The sequence below is a fragment of the Elephas maximus genome, chromosome 19 (assembly GCF_024166365.1).
Source record: "Elephas maximus indicus isolate mEleMax1 chromosome 19, mEleMax1 primary haplotype, whole genome shotgun sequence".
Classification (NCBI taxonomy): domain Eukaryota; kingdom Metazoa; phylum Chordata; class Mammalia; order Proboscidea; family Elephantidae; genus Elephas; species Elephas maximus.
This window is the reverse complement of record NC_064837.1, coordinates 45983486-45999385: the sequence shown is the minus strand read 5'-3', so window position 1 is coordinate 45999385 and position 15900 is coordinate 45983486. Positions and strand designations below refer to the sequence as shown.

The window sequence follows — 15900 nt, the reverse complement described above, 5'->3', positions numbered from 1 at the left end:
ATAAATTTTTGTATGAGACTGACTTGATTTGTAAACTTTCACTTAAAGCATAATAAGATTTTTTTTAAAAAATCTGTTTTTGGTTAAGATACCAACTTAACACAGCAATCAAGGTTAGTGTCACCTATAATAAGCCACTGGCATCATGTACCCCCTGATATAATGTACTAAATGAGTTCCTTTATGTGCCCTTACTCTCCCTAACCCTGAGGCGTTACTTTTGCCCTAGGTTTCTGCCCCAGAGGGTTTGTGGCTTTTGTCCAGGTTGACTAACATTTCCTGGATAAGCTGTAAAGAACTTGATGGTTTGATACTATTTGTCTGGTCCTGGGCTGTAGCCTGCCCTGTGATTGGTCTATTTTATGCATCTTGCAGGGACTGGTCAATATACTACAGTCTATGCAAATGAAATGACTTTGGTCCGCTGAGGGGTTTGGCTGTGCTGGGAGGGCCATGCCTTGAAATTGACAAGGAATTTGCTTATATATGCAGCCAACCCTACAGAGGTTTCAGAAAAGGAGAAAGGAGAAAAGGCAAGAAACGAGAAGCATCAGAGAGAGAAGAGTTGAGGAACCTCCTAAAAGAGCTGTAACATGGGTCAAAGCTTAACACTGAAGACAGCGAGAGGTCCGGAAGCAGCCCTGCAGCAAACTCAGCAGTGACGGGCCCAGAAGGGGCCCTGTGACAGGGACGGTGATGACAGCAGAAACTTGCTGCTTGGAATACAGCTCAGAGAGCTGAACAAAGTTGCTACAGTGACTATGAGCTCTGTCAGCTAGCAGTGGAGAGGCCAATGGCAGGGAGGTTGAAGGCTGAGAGGCCTGCACAGCTGAAAGGGGGCATACTCAGCCAAGAGGAGGCCTGCCCTGAGGAGACCAAAAGGATGCCTGTCCTGAGGGGGCTGAGGAGGGCTAAACAGCAGAGCAGCGACATGCACAGCCAAGAGGAGGCCTCTCCTAAGGGAGCTGGTGGGGTGGGGAGGTACATGGCATAGAGAAGGGTCTGCCTGCTTGCATGGCCAAGACAAGCTGAGAGAGCTGTCCTACACTGAAGAAGAGATGGATGTGCTCTCCACGTCAGGGAATCCTTCCAGACTTTGCCTACATGTTTCCTGATCCTGATCCCAAGTTGTACAGTGTCATTTCACTAATAAACCACTTAACTCTAAGTATGGCCTCTGAGTTCTGCGTAGATATTGCAAAAAATTATCGAACCCAGCAAAGTAGAGAATGCTGGGGGGTGGCGGGGGGAGTACAGCTGGTCTCAGAAATGGTGAAGAAGCTGGAGAGTGGAGATATGTCTGACCTCCACCTCACAGGAATCAGCTTTGGGCTGATGTGATTCTCATTATCCCCAGAGAAGTTAGAAGACTTCTAATACTACCCTATTGTTACACAAGGGCATATTTCTGTGATATTCTCCCAATAATGCATAACCTCAATCTAATTCTAAGAAAAATAATCAGACAAACTCAATTTGAGGACCATTCTACAAAATAGCTGATCAATACTCTTCAAAACTGCCAATATCATGAAAGATGAGGAAAGACTGAGGAACTGTCACAGACAGGAAGAGACTAAGGAGATGTGACAACTATTTTGGGATCCTGGAACAGATCCTGGAACTAAAAAAGACATTAGTGGAAAACTGGAAAAATCCAAATAAGGCCTGTAGTTAACAGGTGGTACACTAATGCTAATTTCTTAGTTTTAATAAGGTCACCAGTTTGAATCCATCAGCTGCTCCTTGGAAACCCTATGGGGCAGTTCTACTCTGTCCTATAGGGTCTATGAGTCAGAATTGACTGGACAGCAACAATTTTGGAATGTAAGAGGTTAACATTAGGGGAAGCTGGGTGAGAGAGATACAGGAACTCCCTGTACTATTTTTGCAATTTTCTGTAAGTCTAAAATTATCTGAAAATAAAAATTATAACATTCATGAGACAATTGGAAATGTAAATGTAGACCAGAAATTTGATGGTATTAAGGAATCACTGCCAATTTTTAATGTGTGAAATATTGTGAATACTTTTTTTTAAGTTATTATTTAACTGTCAGAGCCAAGAGGGTCCTAAGGAGACATGACTAAATGTAATGTGTCCTAGATGGCATCCTGGAACAGAAAAGGAATATCAGTTAAAAAGCAAGGAAGTATGAACAAAGCATAGATTTTAGTTAATAGTAATGTATTAATGTTGGTTCATGAACTGTGACATATGTACCACACTAATGTAAGATGTCAACAATGGTGAAAACTGGGCTATGGTTTATGGGGCTCTCTATGCTACCTTTACAATTTCTCTGTAAATCTAAAAGCATTTTGAAGTATAAACTTTATTTTTAAAAAAGTCATTAGCTTTCAGAAAAACATACTGAAATATCTACAGATAATAAGATCTGGCTTTTCTCAGAAATAATGAGGGCTATACAAAACAACTGATTTGTTAATTTTTATGCATGTTGTATTTCACTTTTAAATTTATTTAAACAAATAATAATATGCAACAAAGTGGTGGATAGTGTGTGGACAGGGCAGGACTGGCCACAGTGGATGGTTATTGAGGCTAGGTGATGGGTAAACCAAAAACCACACCCATTGCCTTTGAGTCAATTCCGTCTCATGGCAACCCTGTGTTACAGATTAGAACTGAGCTCAGTAGGGTTTTTGTGGCTGTGATCTTTACGGAAGCAGACTGCCAGGCCTTTCTTTCACAGTGCCACTAGATGGGTATGAACTACCAAACCTTTTGTTAATAGTCAAGTGCAAACCATTTGCGCCACCCAGTGACCTTGGGCGATGGGTACATGGGGTTTATTACACTGTTCTATTTACTGAGCTAATAAACATAAAGCAGAAAATAAGCCAGAAGTTTGGTTTGCACAGGTACATCATGGAGTTGTAAAGAGTTGCTGGGGCGGGGGGGGGCTGCACACTGGGCTCTGATCCTCCACTCTGAGCATCCATGCAGCCAGAGCAAGGGTGAGATAATAACTGTTGCTGCTGAATGCCTACCAGGGGCCAGCTGTTATTTCATTTAATCCTTACAAACCCTTCAAGGGGACGTTACAATCTTTTTTTTTTTTTTCTTTTCTAACAGGTTAAGAAACTGAGGTACAATGAGTTGAGGATACAAACTCAGGTTTTTCTGGCTCAAATCCCAGAGCTGGATGCACTACACTAGCAGGGCACAAAGGCTGGTATTAAAGGATGCCAGGGATCATGGTAGGCAAAGGTAGGACTAGTGGGAAAGTTCTGTTGTTGTTGTGGTTGTGTGCCGTCGAGTCGATTTCAACTCGTAGTGACCCTACAGGACAGAGTAGAACTACCCCGTAGGGTTTCCAAGGAGCAGCTGGTAGATTCAAATTGCTGACCTTTTGGTTAACAGCCTGAGCTCTTAAGCCTTCGCCACCAGGGCTCCTGAATAGTGTCACATAAGGAGCAGAAGGAAATTAATTAGGATAAATGGAAGAATTACCATCTGGGGGAGGGGTCCTTGGTAAAAATGGTGGTGCCTGAGCTTGATTTCCCCTGTATCCCTTCTCATTACAATATTGCCCATGGTTCTAACAAATCTGAGGTCACTGATTACATCTCAGGCTGGCCCCATTTCAGTTAGAAACTGAACCCCTAACACCTGAGAGCAATGTCAAAAAAGAGAATGTGAATGTTTTAGCACAAAATCTTTGATGCTGTTGGAGCCAGAACTCAAAGTGTCCTTCAACAATTATCATCCCAAAGCATGAACACACAGGAGCCTTTTAGAATCTGAGTGAAAACCCCTGCTAGAGCTCAACCTAAATGCTAATCACTCTACTTCCTCATTCCAATCCTCTCCCCTTAAATAAACTTCATATAAGGCCTAGGCCTTTATGATAAGCAAAGGAAGACAGCAAACAATGGTAAAGGAGAACACTGCCTTTGCCTTCTTTGTCCCCACCCTTCAGAGAGAGGTCATTTATGGTCTAGGTACGAACACTGCTTCTGCTTTGCCTTCTCAAATTCATTACAATTTTAAGTGCAAATAGATATGCTACCTACAGCATTCATCTAGGTCCTAGGAAGACATCTACTGAACAACACAATTCTACTTCCTTTATGTGTTGTTGTTAGGGGCCATCAAGTCGGTTCTGACTCATAGCAACCCTATGTACAAAAGAACGAAACATTGCCTGGTCCTGTGCCATCCTCACAGTCATTGCTATGTTTTGAGCCCACTGTGGCAATCCATCTCACTATCTTTCTCTTTTTCACTGACGTTGTACTTTACCAAGCATGATGTCCTTCTTCAGGGACTGGTCCCTCCGGATAACACGTCCAAAGTACGTGAGACTAAGTCTTGCCATTTTCACTTCTAAGGTACATTTTGGCTGTACTTCTTCCAGGACAGACTCTTTGTTCTTCTGGCAGTCCATAGTATGTTCAATATTGTTCGCCAACACCATAATTCAAAGGCATCAATTCTTCTTCAGTCTTCCTTATTCACTGTCCAACTTCCACATGCATATGAGGTGACTAAACACACTTTAGTTGTTAAAGTGACATCTCTGCTTTTTAACACTTTAAAAAGGTCTTTTCAACTAAGAGCCCAAGAGACAGAAAGGGCCACATGAACCAGAGACCTACATCATCCTGAGACCAGAAGAACTAGTTGGTGCCCGGCCACAATCGATGACTGCCCTGACAGGGAGCACAGCAGAGGACCCCTGAGGGAGCAGGAGATCAGTGGGATACAGACCCCAAATTCTCATAAAAAGACCAAACTTAATGGTCTGACTGAGACTAGAGGAATCCCGGCGGCCATGGTCCCCAGACCTTCTGTTGGCACAGGACAGGAACCATCCCCGAAGAAACTCATCAGACATGAAAGGGACTGGTCAGTGGGTGGGAGAGAGACGCTGATGAAGAGTGAGCTAATTATATCAGGTGGACACTTGAGATTGTGTTGGCAACTGTTGTCTGGAGGGAGGATGGGAGGATAGAGAGAGAGGGAAACCGGCAAAATTGTCACGAAAGGAGAGACTGAAAGGGCTGACTCAAGAGGGGGAGAGCAAGTGGGAGTAGGGAGTGAGATGTATGTAAACTTATATGTGACTGACTGATTGGATTTGTAAACGTTCACTTGAAGCTTAATAAAAGTTAATAAAAAAAAAAAAAAGATCTTTTGCGGCAGATTTTCCCAATGCAATGTGTCTTTTGATTTCTTGACTACTGTTTCCGTGGGTGTTGATTGTAGATCCAAGTAAAATGAAATCCTTGACAACTTCAGTATTTTCTCCTTTTGTCATGATGTTGCTTACTGGTCCAGTTGTAAGGATTTCCGTTTTCTTTATGTTGAGGTGTAATCCATACTGAAGGCTGTGATCTTTGATCTTCAGTAAGTGCTTGAAGTCCTCTTCACTTTCAGCAACCAAGGTTATGTCATCTGCATATCACAGGTTGTTAATGAGCCTTCCTCCAATCCTGATGCCCTGTTCTTCTTCACATAGTCTAACTTCTTGGATCATGTGCTCAGCATACAGACTGAATAGGTATGGTGAAAGGATACAGCCCTGACTCACACCTTTCCTGACTTTAAACCATCTAGTATCCCCTTGTTCTGTTCGAATGACTGTCTCTTGGTCTATGTACAGGTTCCTTATAAGCACAGTTAGGTGTTCTGGAATTCCCATTCTTCACAATGTTATCCATAATTTGTTATGATCCACACAGTCAAATGCCTTTGCATAGTCAATAAAACACAGGTAAACATCTTCTATTATTTTCTGTTTTCAGCCAAGATCCATCTGACTTCAGCAATGAAATCCCTCATTCCACGTTCTCTTCTGAATGTGGTTTGAATTTCTGGCAACTCTCTGTTGATGTGCTGCTACAATTGCTTTTGAATGATTTTTGGCAAAGTTTTACTTGTGTGTGATACTAACTATATTGTTAGTAGCTTGGTTACTAACCAAAAGTTTGGCAGTTTGAATCTACCCAGAGAAGCCTCGTAAGAAAGGCCTGGTGATCTCGTACCAAAAGATCAGAGCCACTGAAAATCCTACGGAGAGCAGTTCTACTCTTGACACACATGGGCCTGCCATCAGTAAGAATCAAATTGACAGCAACTGGATTTTTTTTTTTTTTTTTTTGCTTTATTACAAGCTCTTTTAATGCAACGTTAAGAACCTTAATTTCTGCAGACATAGCTGGATATATAAAAGGCATTCAATAAATATTTGTGGATGAAGCGAGATTCCACAAAGTCCCTCAATACTCTGCAAGTGGATAGGTACTCTAGAGTCAAGAACCCTCTGAGATCTGACTCTCCCACAAGCGGACTTGATTACCCTTCCCTTGTTGGTCACCACTATTTAACATGTTCTCTTGCCTTGTATCTCCTAACTGTCCCTTCATTGAGGCTGTGAGTTCTCCGAGGGAAGAGACGTGACTTATTTGTGATATTCAATAACATAGGTCACCTTCAATAAATGTTTTAAAAAAAAAAAACTTTAAAAACTGCTAAGCAAAGGCAATTCCTCAAAGGAAGAATTCGAACTTTTCCCTTTAACCAAGTCAACTGCATGAGACCCAACTGTGTTGACAGCACCGAGCAATACTAAATGAAGTGAGAATTAAATACAGTTCACACCCTGTCATGCCTTATTTAAATCACCGCGATTATAAAAAACATTCCTGTAACCTGGCTCAATCCTGTTACTGATGTTCTGCCTGAGGCTTCCCTGTAACTTCTACTTTTTAGAGCAATTTCTTGGCACCCTGTTCAAGAATCTTAATTTCATTCAATGGGAAAGCATGAAGCTCTCATTTTAAGTTCTGTTCTTTTGTATCTTACAAATTCCTCACATTATTGTGCTTGTCCTTATTTTACTTTTCCCAGCATTATAAAAGCAGGTTCATCCAAACCATCTCTTTTTTCCCTTCAACAGAGATGATACAGATAGCTCCCCAGTCAGTGGGCAGGGAGACCATATGACCACAGCAGCAGGGACGAGAACTGCCCAGTGCGCCCAAATGGACAGAAGTCTTTGTAGTCAACACTGGTAGGGTGACAAGGTCAACAGAAAGTATCTACTCTTTGACAGTATGTTTAGTATGACATGGACCACACCCACAGCAGATACTTCCTAACAGGCTACAATTGAATTCAGCCTCCTTGACACTCATCACTGCCATTCTAATACACACTCTTTTATCTTCCCTGTCCCTGCAGAACTGACCTTAGGGCTCTCACCTCTCTGATTCCCATTTAAAGACCAAGACGCCTGGATCAGTGACCAAAAAAAACACTTCTGAGTGTCAAATGTTCACATGATGCTTGGACATCAGAGATGGAGTCAGTTTTCTCATTTATGTGGTCACATAAACAAAGACTCCTATTCAATAAACTGAAGGATTAATGTACAAAGACGGGACTGACCATGTGGCTCTAGGAAAAGTAGTTGCCATAATAGCCAGGAAAAATAGCTTCAAATATAAGCATGATTTTTTCTGTTTGCTTTGGTTATTTATTTATTTACTTTTTCACATTTTGATACTGTACAAGATCATACCAAAGTAAGTTATTAGTATAACTACAGCCTTACCTGGAACCCTAGATCTCAAGAAATAGAGAAACTTCCCATTCTTGGAATGCATGATGGCCCTCTTAATGAACTCTACCACAGATTGACAGCGATCCTCAAACTTCGGGTGGCACCACAGGCTGAAGGTTCCTGCCATTGGAAAATTAAGAGGTAAAAATGTAAACCTTACTTTAGAAAGCTCTGTGAGGCTGGTTTGAATATTTTAACAATGATTCTCACTTTTGGGAGGACAGTTTGTGGATAAGCTGAGCCAGACAAAGGTCCCTGAAGCCACCTGCTCCTACAGGTGTTGCCTTTAATAAGACATTAATTAGGTCTTATAAGATTTTTATTAAACAAGTAAATAATAAATTCAAATCATAAAAAAAGATATAAAAGGTACATCAAGTATAAACATTAATCCTTAAATCAGAGACTGCGAGGTTTCCTATAAAGACCGTAAGAAAAGATTCACAGCAAAAGCAAGTTTAAATGACATCTCCCTCAAGAAGATCTACGTAGTCTTCAACTATTCATGGAAGTGTCAGGGAAAGACAGCAACAGCAGTTTTGTGGATCTCTCATTCACGTGTTTGTTAGGCACAGGAAATCAAATGCTGAGTCTTTCCTTCTTTAGCTTCTAAAATCCCATACACCTCAACACATTACAAAGATTCTATTCCAAACTTTAGGGTCCCAAAGGCAAACGGGAATCTGAATCCCCGTGACTTAAAAAAAAACAAGAAAAACTAAAGCACTAGATCCAAAGGAACCACCCACAAAGATATACTAAAAAGGGATACTAATTGCTCAAGAGAACTGCAGATTTGAGTCTCTCTAGTTACTTCTACAGTATCACTTAAAAAAATGAAGACAAATGTTCCACTGCAAGCTGGCAATGGAAAGACCTACAAGGCTTCTATTAAAATTCCATTTATTCAAAGAAGAAAAGCCTCTTTGAACAAGAAGTAATTAGAGAACCATTTGAAACAGCTCTCATTCCTGGCATCTCACCTATCAGGAACCTAAAGGTCAAGCATTTATTCATCATTCCCATGGCCAGTCATTTATCATTTTAATAGGTTTATCAAAATACTTCACTATGAAATGTTTGGTTTTGCATTGTTGTTTTTAGGAATGGCATGAAAATAGGCAGCGAACCACCCCACAGTTATCTAATTAATTCCTGGATCTTTTCCTCCATGCATTTCTCTATGGAAGAGGTGGGGGCAGAGGAAACTAGGGGCAAAGTTTTGCTGACCTAACCGGCTACTTCCTGCCTCACAAGAAAGGCAAATGCAAGCAAATTTAGCAGCACATGGTCGAGAGCTGGAAGACACGGTGGTACCTAGGAAGAGCATGACAGAGGCTCTTACTGGCGATGCAATGTCTTCTGTAGCTCATTTAAGGTTGCACATATGCAGGAAAAGGATGGTAGGGACAAGTCCCTGAAACTCCCCAATGTTCGCTACACATTTTGAAAATCTGTAACACATGCAGGTACTTTGACAAAGGATGTATTACCCAGTCCAACTACCAATGATCATCACAAGCTTCTGATTGCAGTCAAGTAGAGACTGCCCCGATGCAAAGTCAATCCAGCGAGCTGTGTTCAGCAAGTCTGCTTCTAGACATGGCTGGAATATTAAGCAACATCTGACCACAAAAGAGGAGGTATCGCCAGGGAGGATGCAAGACAGTCTAAAGCACACAGATCCCACAAATCTCAAGGTTCCAATAAATATTTTTTAAGAGACTACAAAGCTGACCACAACAGGAAATTATCATCACCATGATGCCTGGCAGGAAGACCTGATGTGACTATCGGGCAAAGAAATTCAGAACAGAGCAGTCACAGCATCAAAACTAAACTCTTCTCTTTCTATACATGGTTTGACAGAAAGTATCTCTAAATGTTAAGTTTAGTAAAGAACAAAGCTTGGGAGAATTCGTCTAATGATCCTAGGTTGTCTCTTCCTTTTACCAAGAGTTTTACTGGCTCTGTTCTGAGTAGCTTCTTCAACAACCTTGTTCAGGTCCTCCTACTTAGAAGAATACTTTTAAATGGGGCCCTCACTCTCCCTTTCCTACCCCCTCCAGTATATCTTCTAGTGATTGAAACCAATGGCTGTATCAACATTCAATTGAGTCTCAGACTTTTCTCCCTATTCATAACTCCAGTCCTTTGAATTCTTCCTGGGAAGAAGGCAGCAAAGGTAGAGAAAGGCAAAGAGTGGGGAAGAAGGCTTTCTTAAAACAAACCAAAAAAGGTAAATATGACTACTTAAAATTAAAGCCCTCTATATGACAAAGACAAAGAAGCCATAATAAAGTTAACAGATGAGCAGATATCTATCACAGGACTAATAACTAGAATAAAGAGGTATACATCAACATGAAAAAGACCCACAGAAAAACAGGTATGAGCAATTTGTGGAAGAAATATATAAGATACTTAAACTCACTAAAATCCTAGAAGTGCAAATTAAAACAAAAAATTATTTTAACCTATTAACTGTGGCATAAATTTAAAAGATTAATAATATCTAGCGTTGGACAGGGAATGGAGAAACAGGTACTCCCATTCACTATTGGTGAGAATGTAATTGGTAGTATTTTGGAAGGCAAACTGCAACATTTATCAACTTTAGCTACGTATTCCTTTTTACCCAGAAATTCTACTTCCAGATGTCTTAGAGAAACATTCCCACATGTGAACATGGAGGCATAAATGAGGATATTCACTGTAACATTTACAATAAAGAATAACTGGAGATAAATCTAAATGTTTGTTGATAGCAGAAGAGTTAAATAACAGCATATTCATACTGTTACTTTGTAGTAACGAGGTAGGTTTAAATGAGCTTAAAAGGAAAGTTCTCCCAGACAACTTAGCCAATTATATGATACGTTTTGTAAAACTACACACACACACACAGAGTTGCTTTTATACATAAAGAAAAGTTTCTAGAAGGATAAACATCTAATTGCTAACAGCAGCTACCTCTGCGGTGGGGCGTGAAATGAGTGGGCTGATAAGAAGTGCTTTGACTTTCTAGTCTATACATATGTATAGAACATATTCACACAATTATAGTATAAAAAAATTAAGGAAGGAAAAAAGATACCTGGCACACATCCTCAGTAAGGCCCTGAAGTCTGACAAGCTCCTAAAGTCATTCCCAGGCACTGAAATATTAGTGATATCTAAGGGAAAAGAACCAACATACCTAGCTGCAAGTCCCTATCTGATCCCTGGGTACACACAACCAAGGACCTAACCAATCTGTAAATGTCTAAGGACAAGGGACCACACCTTCAGCTTTGTCTGCACTTTTTCACCTCTCCTACCTTTGCTCCTAGCTCAGGGCTCTGTTAATATAGGATCATGATCCCTTATTTACAATTCTGGAAACCTTTTCCAACATTGGCAACAAAATCTAACCTGACCTCTTGGGAGGCACTTCAGGGTCTTTATCTCCTTTAGTGTGACTGTTCACGTTTTACTGCAGAAATTATCAATGTGCTTGGACTACTGGATAACGGTCAAGATCCAAATAAGTGTATATGTGGTACCTTTCTAAAATGTGAAAATTTCTCAATTATGAAACAAAATTTGCCCTGAGGATATAAGAAATCATGGACTGGCTCGGCAACCCTGGCTGACATTTCTTATCAGGCTTTTAGTGGTAGCTGGGGGAGCTCCAGCACCTCTTACCTCTATAGTGCTCCATTCTAGTGTGGTGGGTGATACCCTGTGATCGGAAACTGAGGCTCAGGATATAACGAGGATCAGAGCTGTCTCGTACCAGGAAAGAACCATCTGGCTTCCCTTTCAACTTCATCTCTGCATCTTCCCAATTCATTGGCCCCCAATACCAACCACACTATCAAAGACAAGAAGCAGTCAAGCAGTTAACGGAACAGAGAAATGGCAAACCTGTCAGCATGGTCTATCTTACCACAGGAGAATCCCCTATTCTCCAAAACATTTCAAGAGCTAAAAGCAGCGGAAAGTGGCTCAGTCCTTAGCCATCCTCTTCAGGCTCGCTATACTTTTAACCCTCAAAAGTAATGGAAGAAAAATTCTGCAGTTCCACTACCAAGGACTGGGTCAGTTCATCTATCAAGATCAGCTTAGAAATGTAAAAATTTTTCCACAACCTTTCTTCTTCATGTTCTAATTTTGTTTTCCAAATCCAATGTCACTGCATCTTCTCTGGAATGAATAGTCACAGCATACTGTTTTGTCACTGTAAATATGGAGGCAAGGAAACTACTCTTCCTCCGAAAATAATAAAAGGATAGCCTGGGTACAGAATTAGGAGAGTGGGAGGGGAGGGGAGCTGCCAGTCCTCAGGCACCACCTACCTTCTCCAACTCTCGAAGGCTGGCTGCAAAGCTGCTTGAGTCAGGCCGGTAGAGGGGACACTGGAGGTGCTGGGGGGGCTGACTGTGCAGGGATTCAGTTGCTCGGATGGGAGCAACCCGGGGAAATGCATCTGCAGGGCAACAGAGTGGTGGTCACTTGTTTCTTCCTGTTGCTTCCCAACCACAGGCAGACCTTCCCCCCAGCAGAGATGCTAACTGAAGAGGGGCAAGGCATTAGAAGCTAAGCTGGAGAGGGTGAGAGCCAAAGCAGTAGAAAAGAGCTGGATGGGCTGGAACACAAAAGCTGTGTGGGCTCGTGTAAGCTGTGAAGGATGGGCGGGGCATTTAACCCCAGGAAAGGGATAGGGGAGCTGCTCACTAACCTGACTAAGGTGACTACTTCAGGGGCTTCACCAGCCTAGAGCGATTCCAACTTCTCCCACCTCGAGGTGAAGCGCCGGTAAAGCAGCCTTGGAAATAGTGACTCGCTTACTTGCCCAGGAAGAGTAACGATTTTGCCAGGCAAGGAGAAAAGTATGCTGATTTCACTCATTTTATTCCTTGGGTACTGGAGGCTGGCAAAGCAGGTATGGGCTACTAAATGTTTGGGTACTTATTTACAAGGCTGCAGTAAATATGAAAAGCTTAGAAAAACCACAGAACTTTGAAAACCAGCTACATATCAAACCTCCTCACTATGCTGAAATTAAGGTAATTTCTTAAGTGATTTATCTACTCAACGTTTGCACAACAGTCTCAGTAGCAAAGAGACAAAAAAAAAAAAAAGACTTTTATCCCTAACAAAAATCAAATTCACTGCCATAAAGAAAATGAGTTAGAAAAACCAGTTCTCGGCCTGTTTTCCAAGGTGTTCTAGCTTTCTCATAGTGCCGATATTTCCACATATCAATTCCTCCCATCTTTCAAAGATTTATCACTTTATGCTCCCAATTCTTGCAAGTCTTGCCTCTAAGCTAAGCTAACCTGGGGCATGGGGTGGAGGAGGCGGAGGCAGGGGGAAGGACTGCAGGGAAGACCCCATTGGAGCCACAAGGACAGATGTAGGCAGCGTCCCACTGATATCATCTAGAAGAGAGAACAAAAGCAAGAGCTTCAGAAATAGGAGCACAGAATGAACGAGGTAAAAGCAGGGGAGACGGAAAAGGATTATCAGGCTGTCCTCCTCTGGGGCAAGACAGCCTGATCTTCACCCTGACTTTTTGCACAGAGGGTAAGAATCATTTTAATCTGGTTTGCTTTGCTTGGAAACCAGGAGTGTAAGGATATTCCTAAAGCAGCCTAGTAGCAATACATTCAGGGCAAGATAAATAAAAGACCTATCAACATATGGAACCCTGGTAGCGCAGTGATTAAGAGCTCAGGTTGCGAACCAAAAGGTCGGCAATTCGAATCCACCAGCTGCTCCTTGGAAACCCTATGGGGCAGTTCTACCCTGTCCTATGGAGTTGCTATGAGTCAGAATTGACTTGATGGCAACAGGTTTGGTTTGGTAAATATTGTAGCATGCAGGTAAGAGACCTGCTAACCACTCAGGGAGATGATGGGGCGCTGAGAGAGAAACAGGAAATACTTGGGTCATTATTAGAAACCCAGAAGCTTGTCTGGCTCCAGGCAAAGTCCCTAGAGTTCACCCTCCCAGGAAGAGGAGACAGACAGGAAAGTGGAGAGGGAGGAAACTATACCTAGGAGGCTGAGGCTTCTTCTTGGAGGAGGAGGGGGAGTTGGAGGATGTGGAGAGGTCAGGCCCCGCTGAGAGATGTCTACGTCCACAAGCGACACTGTTTCACCTGGGGGATTCACAGAGCAAGTGTGTTACAGAAGCACCTTGCCCAAAGCAGAGGCCAAAGGCAAAGGGAAGCAAAGGGCGAGCAAGGGAGGCAAGCGGTCCGTGGCTCTCAAAAAGCTCAAAATCTAATGCTCTTCAGGGCTGGAATCACCCCAGAACACCAGAGGAACCAATCTTAAATTTTGTCATTCCTTTGCCCTGTGTTGGAAACCCTGGTGGCACAGCACTTAAGAGCTACAGCTGCTAACCAAAAGTTCGGCAGTTCAAATCCACCAGGCGCTCCCTGGAAACCCTCTGGGGCAGTTCAACTCTGTCCTACAGGGTCGCTATGAGTCGGAATCGACTTGACAGCAATGGGTTTGGTGGTTTTGGTTTTGGCCTGTGTTAAGAGTTTTTTTTTTTAAGGGTTAGGGATTCTTTAGGACAAAAACATGGGATGACAGTGGTAAAGGTATCTAATTCTGGGTCTCCAACTGATTTACAATATAACCTTGAACAAGAGGTATTCTTTATTCAAATGAAACCCACACACATTAATGTTTACAGAGTTGTATGCCAAGTTCTGCCTTAGGGAACAAGGCAAGTGGCTTGTTAGAACCCCGAAAGAACATGGAAAGCAATAATCCCCGATAGCTGAGGTTACAAAGGCTGAAAAAAATGCATTTATGATTCTAAAAATTAACTACTTTCACCATCAGCCAAAGTCAGGTAAGCTTAGAGGAAGCTTCTCAGTAGGAACTTGGCAGGGGTAGCACATGGTTTCTCTTACTTCCCAGCATGTCCTGCAGTCCTGCTCTCTGCCATGCACACCACTCCTTACCACCCAACCCTATCTACCCCCTCTCTGTTTGAGTCACCAGAAAATAAAGGGTATTTTATTAACATTTAGGTTGACAGCCAGGAATAGGTATGTTTTGGCTGGTCTGAGCCACTGGTCAGAACTGAGGAATTCTTTAATTTGGTCCTTAGGGTGTTATTTCCAACACCTTTTTCTTCCTCAGGGGGCTGAATTAGACCCTCGCCTAGTATTTTAATGTTCCTCAGTTAAGAAAATGAGGCGATCAATTTCTCTAAAAGACAAAGGAGCTGGGCTTTTGGAACCTAAATACACAGTTTTTTTTTGTTTGTTTTTACAAATTTCTTGAACACTAATTAAAGAGAAAACGTCTTCTAAAAATTATCAGTGGAAGTTCTAGGAAGCTGGTACTGGACTTATCAGTTTGGTAACTGAGAGCCTAGCTTCCCAGAGCAATGCAATGACCCAGACAAGCAGTTAAGGTGACCACCTGCCCTCATCCAGGATCAGAGAGGTCTACATTGTAGGTATGGCACTTAAATAAAGGATACAATTCAAGCAAGCTAAGGCTGTCTGAAGCAAGAACACTGAACCTGAGCCTACAAACGTGGGTGGTCCTTACTTTAAGGAGGAAGCAATTATTAACAGAAAACATGTTGCCACAGGATAAGATTCTTTAACTCTAGACTTGGGGTAAGAACAGAGACCTCCTTCTCCACTACAGTAGGTACCCACTACAGGTAACAAGTCACTTGTTCTGACAGCTCATAATAGTCTACCCAAGAATGGGGGTCCCTCTGACTGCTTAACATCTTCCTGGAAATGTCCATTTCCAAATCATAATTCTTCTAACCATCTTTCTGAGGGACACAATATCCAAAAGGGTTTGGGACTGGAATCTCTTTTCTAAAAAAAAAAAAAAGCTTCTCAGCCACAATCAGTGAGGGCTACCGAGGTTCCGAGACTTGAAGCAATGTGGTAAAGGCCTTTTCTATTATCTGAGAAGAAGCTTCATATCTGACATGGTAGAAAAGTCTCCCTCTCTGGAAAAGTTCCCCGTAAGGCAAGAAACAGGTACCCAAGGATACTCAATCCCTTTTCTGCTTAAGCAACTGTGTTCCCTGCTGCAAGAGGAAGGACTTAAATTAGACACAGTGAAGAACTCTAACAGCTGCAAGAGCTGCTAGCCCCTAAAATGGGAAAACAAGAGCTCATGTAATCCCCTTTACCCAAAGTCTTTAAAAATAGACCAGATAATTATGGATCATGTTTATTAGATAATCCATCAACTCCCTTGGAAGCTGGGACAGGAACCTTAAGACTTTGGGAGTCTTTTATGCACCATGATCCTATGAATTTGTA

General features: G+C 42.0%; 1 protein-coding gene across 3 annotated transcripts in view; it reads right to left on the bottom strand.

Moving 5' to 3' along the window:
* The window catches only part of SOCS7 (suppressor of cytokine signaling 7), a 44624-nt gene that overhangs the window by 20431 nt on the left and 8293 nt on the right, over window positions 1-15900 (bottom strand). The window contains exons 3-7 of one of the 3 annotated variants that reach the window (XM_049860033.1): window positions 13639-13743; window positions 12920-13021; window positions 11936-12066; window positions 11283-11451; window positions 7587-7715 (exon numbers count right to left, since the gene is read on the bottom strand). In XM_049860033.1, coding sequence (XP_049715990.1) covers window positions 7587-7715; window positions 11283-11451; window positions 11936-12066; window positions 12920-13021; window positions 13639-13743 — 636 coding nt within the window. The remainder of the gene's footprint in view (window positions 1-7586; window positions 7716-11282; window positions 11452-11935; window positions 12067-12919; window positions 13022-13638; window positions 13744-15900) is intronic. The other 2 variants (XM_049860031.1, XM_049860032.1) reach the window with 2 other exon arrangements.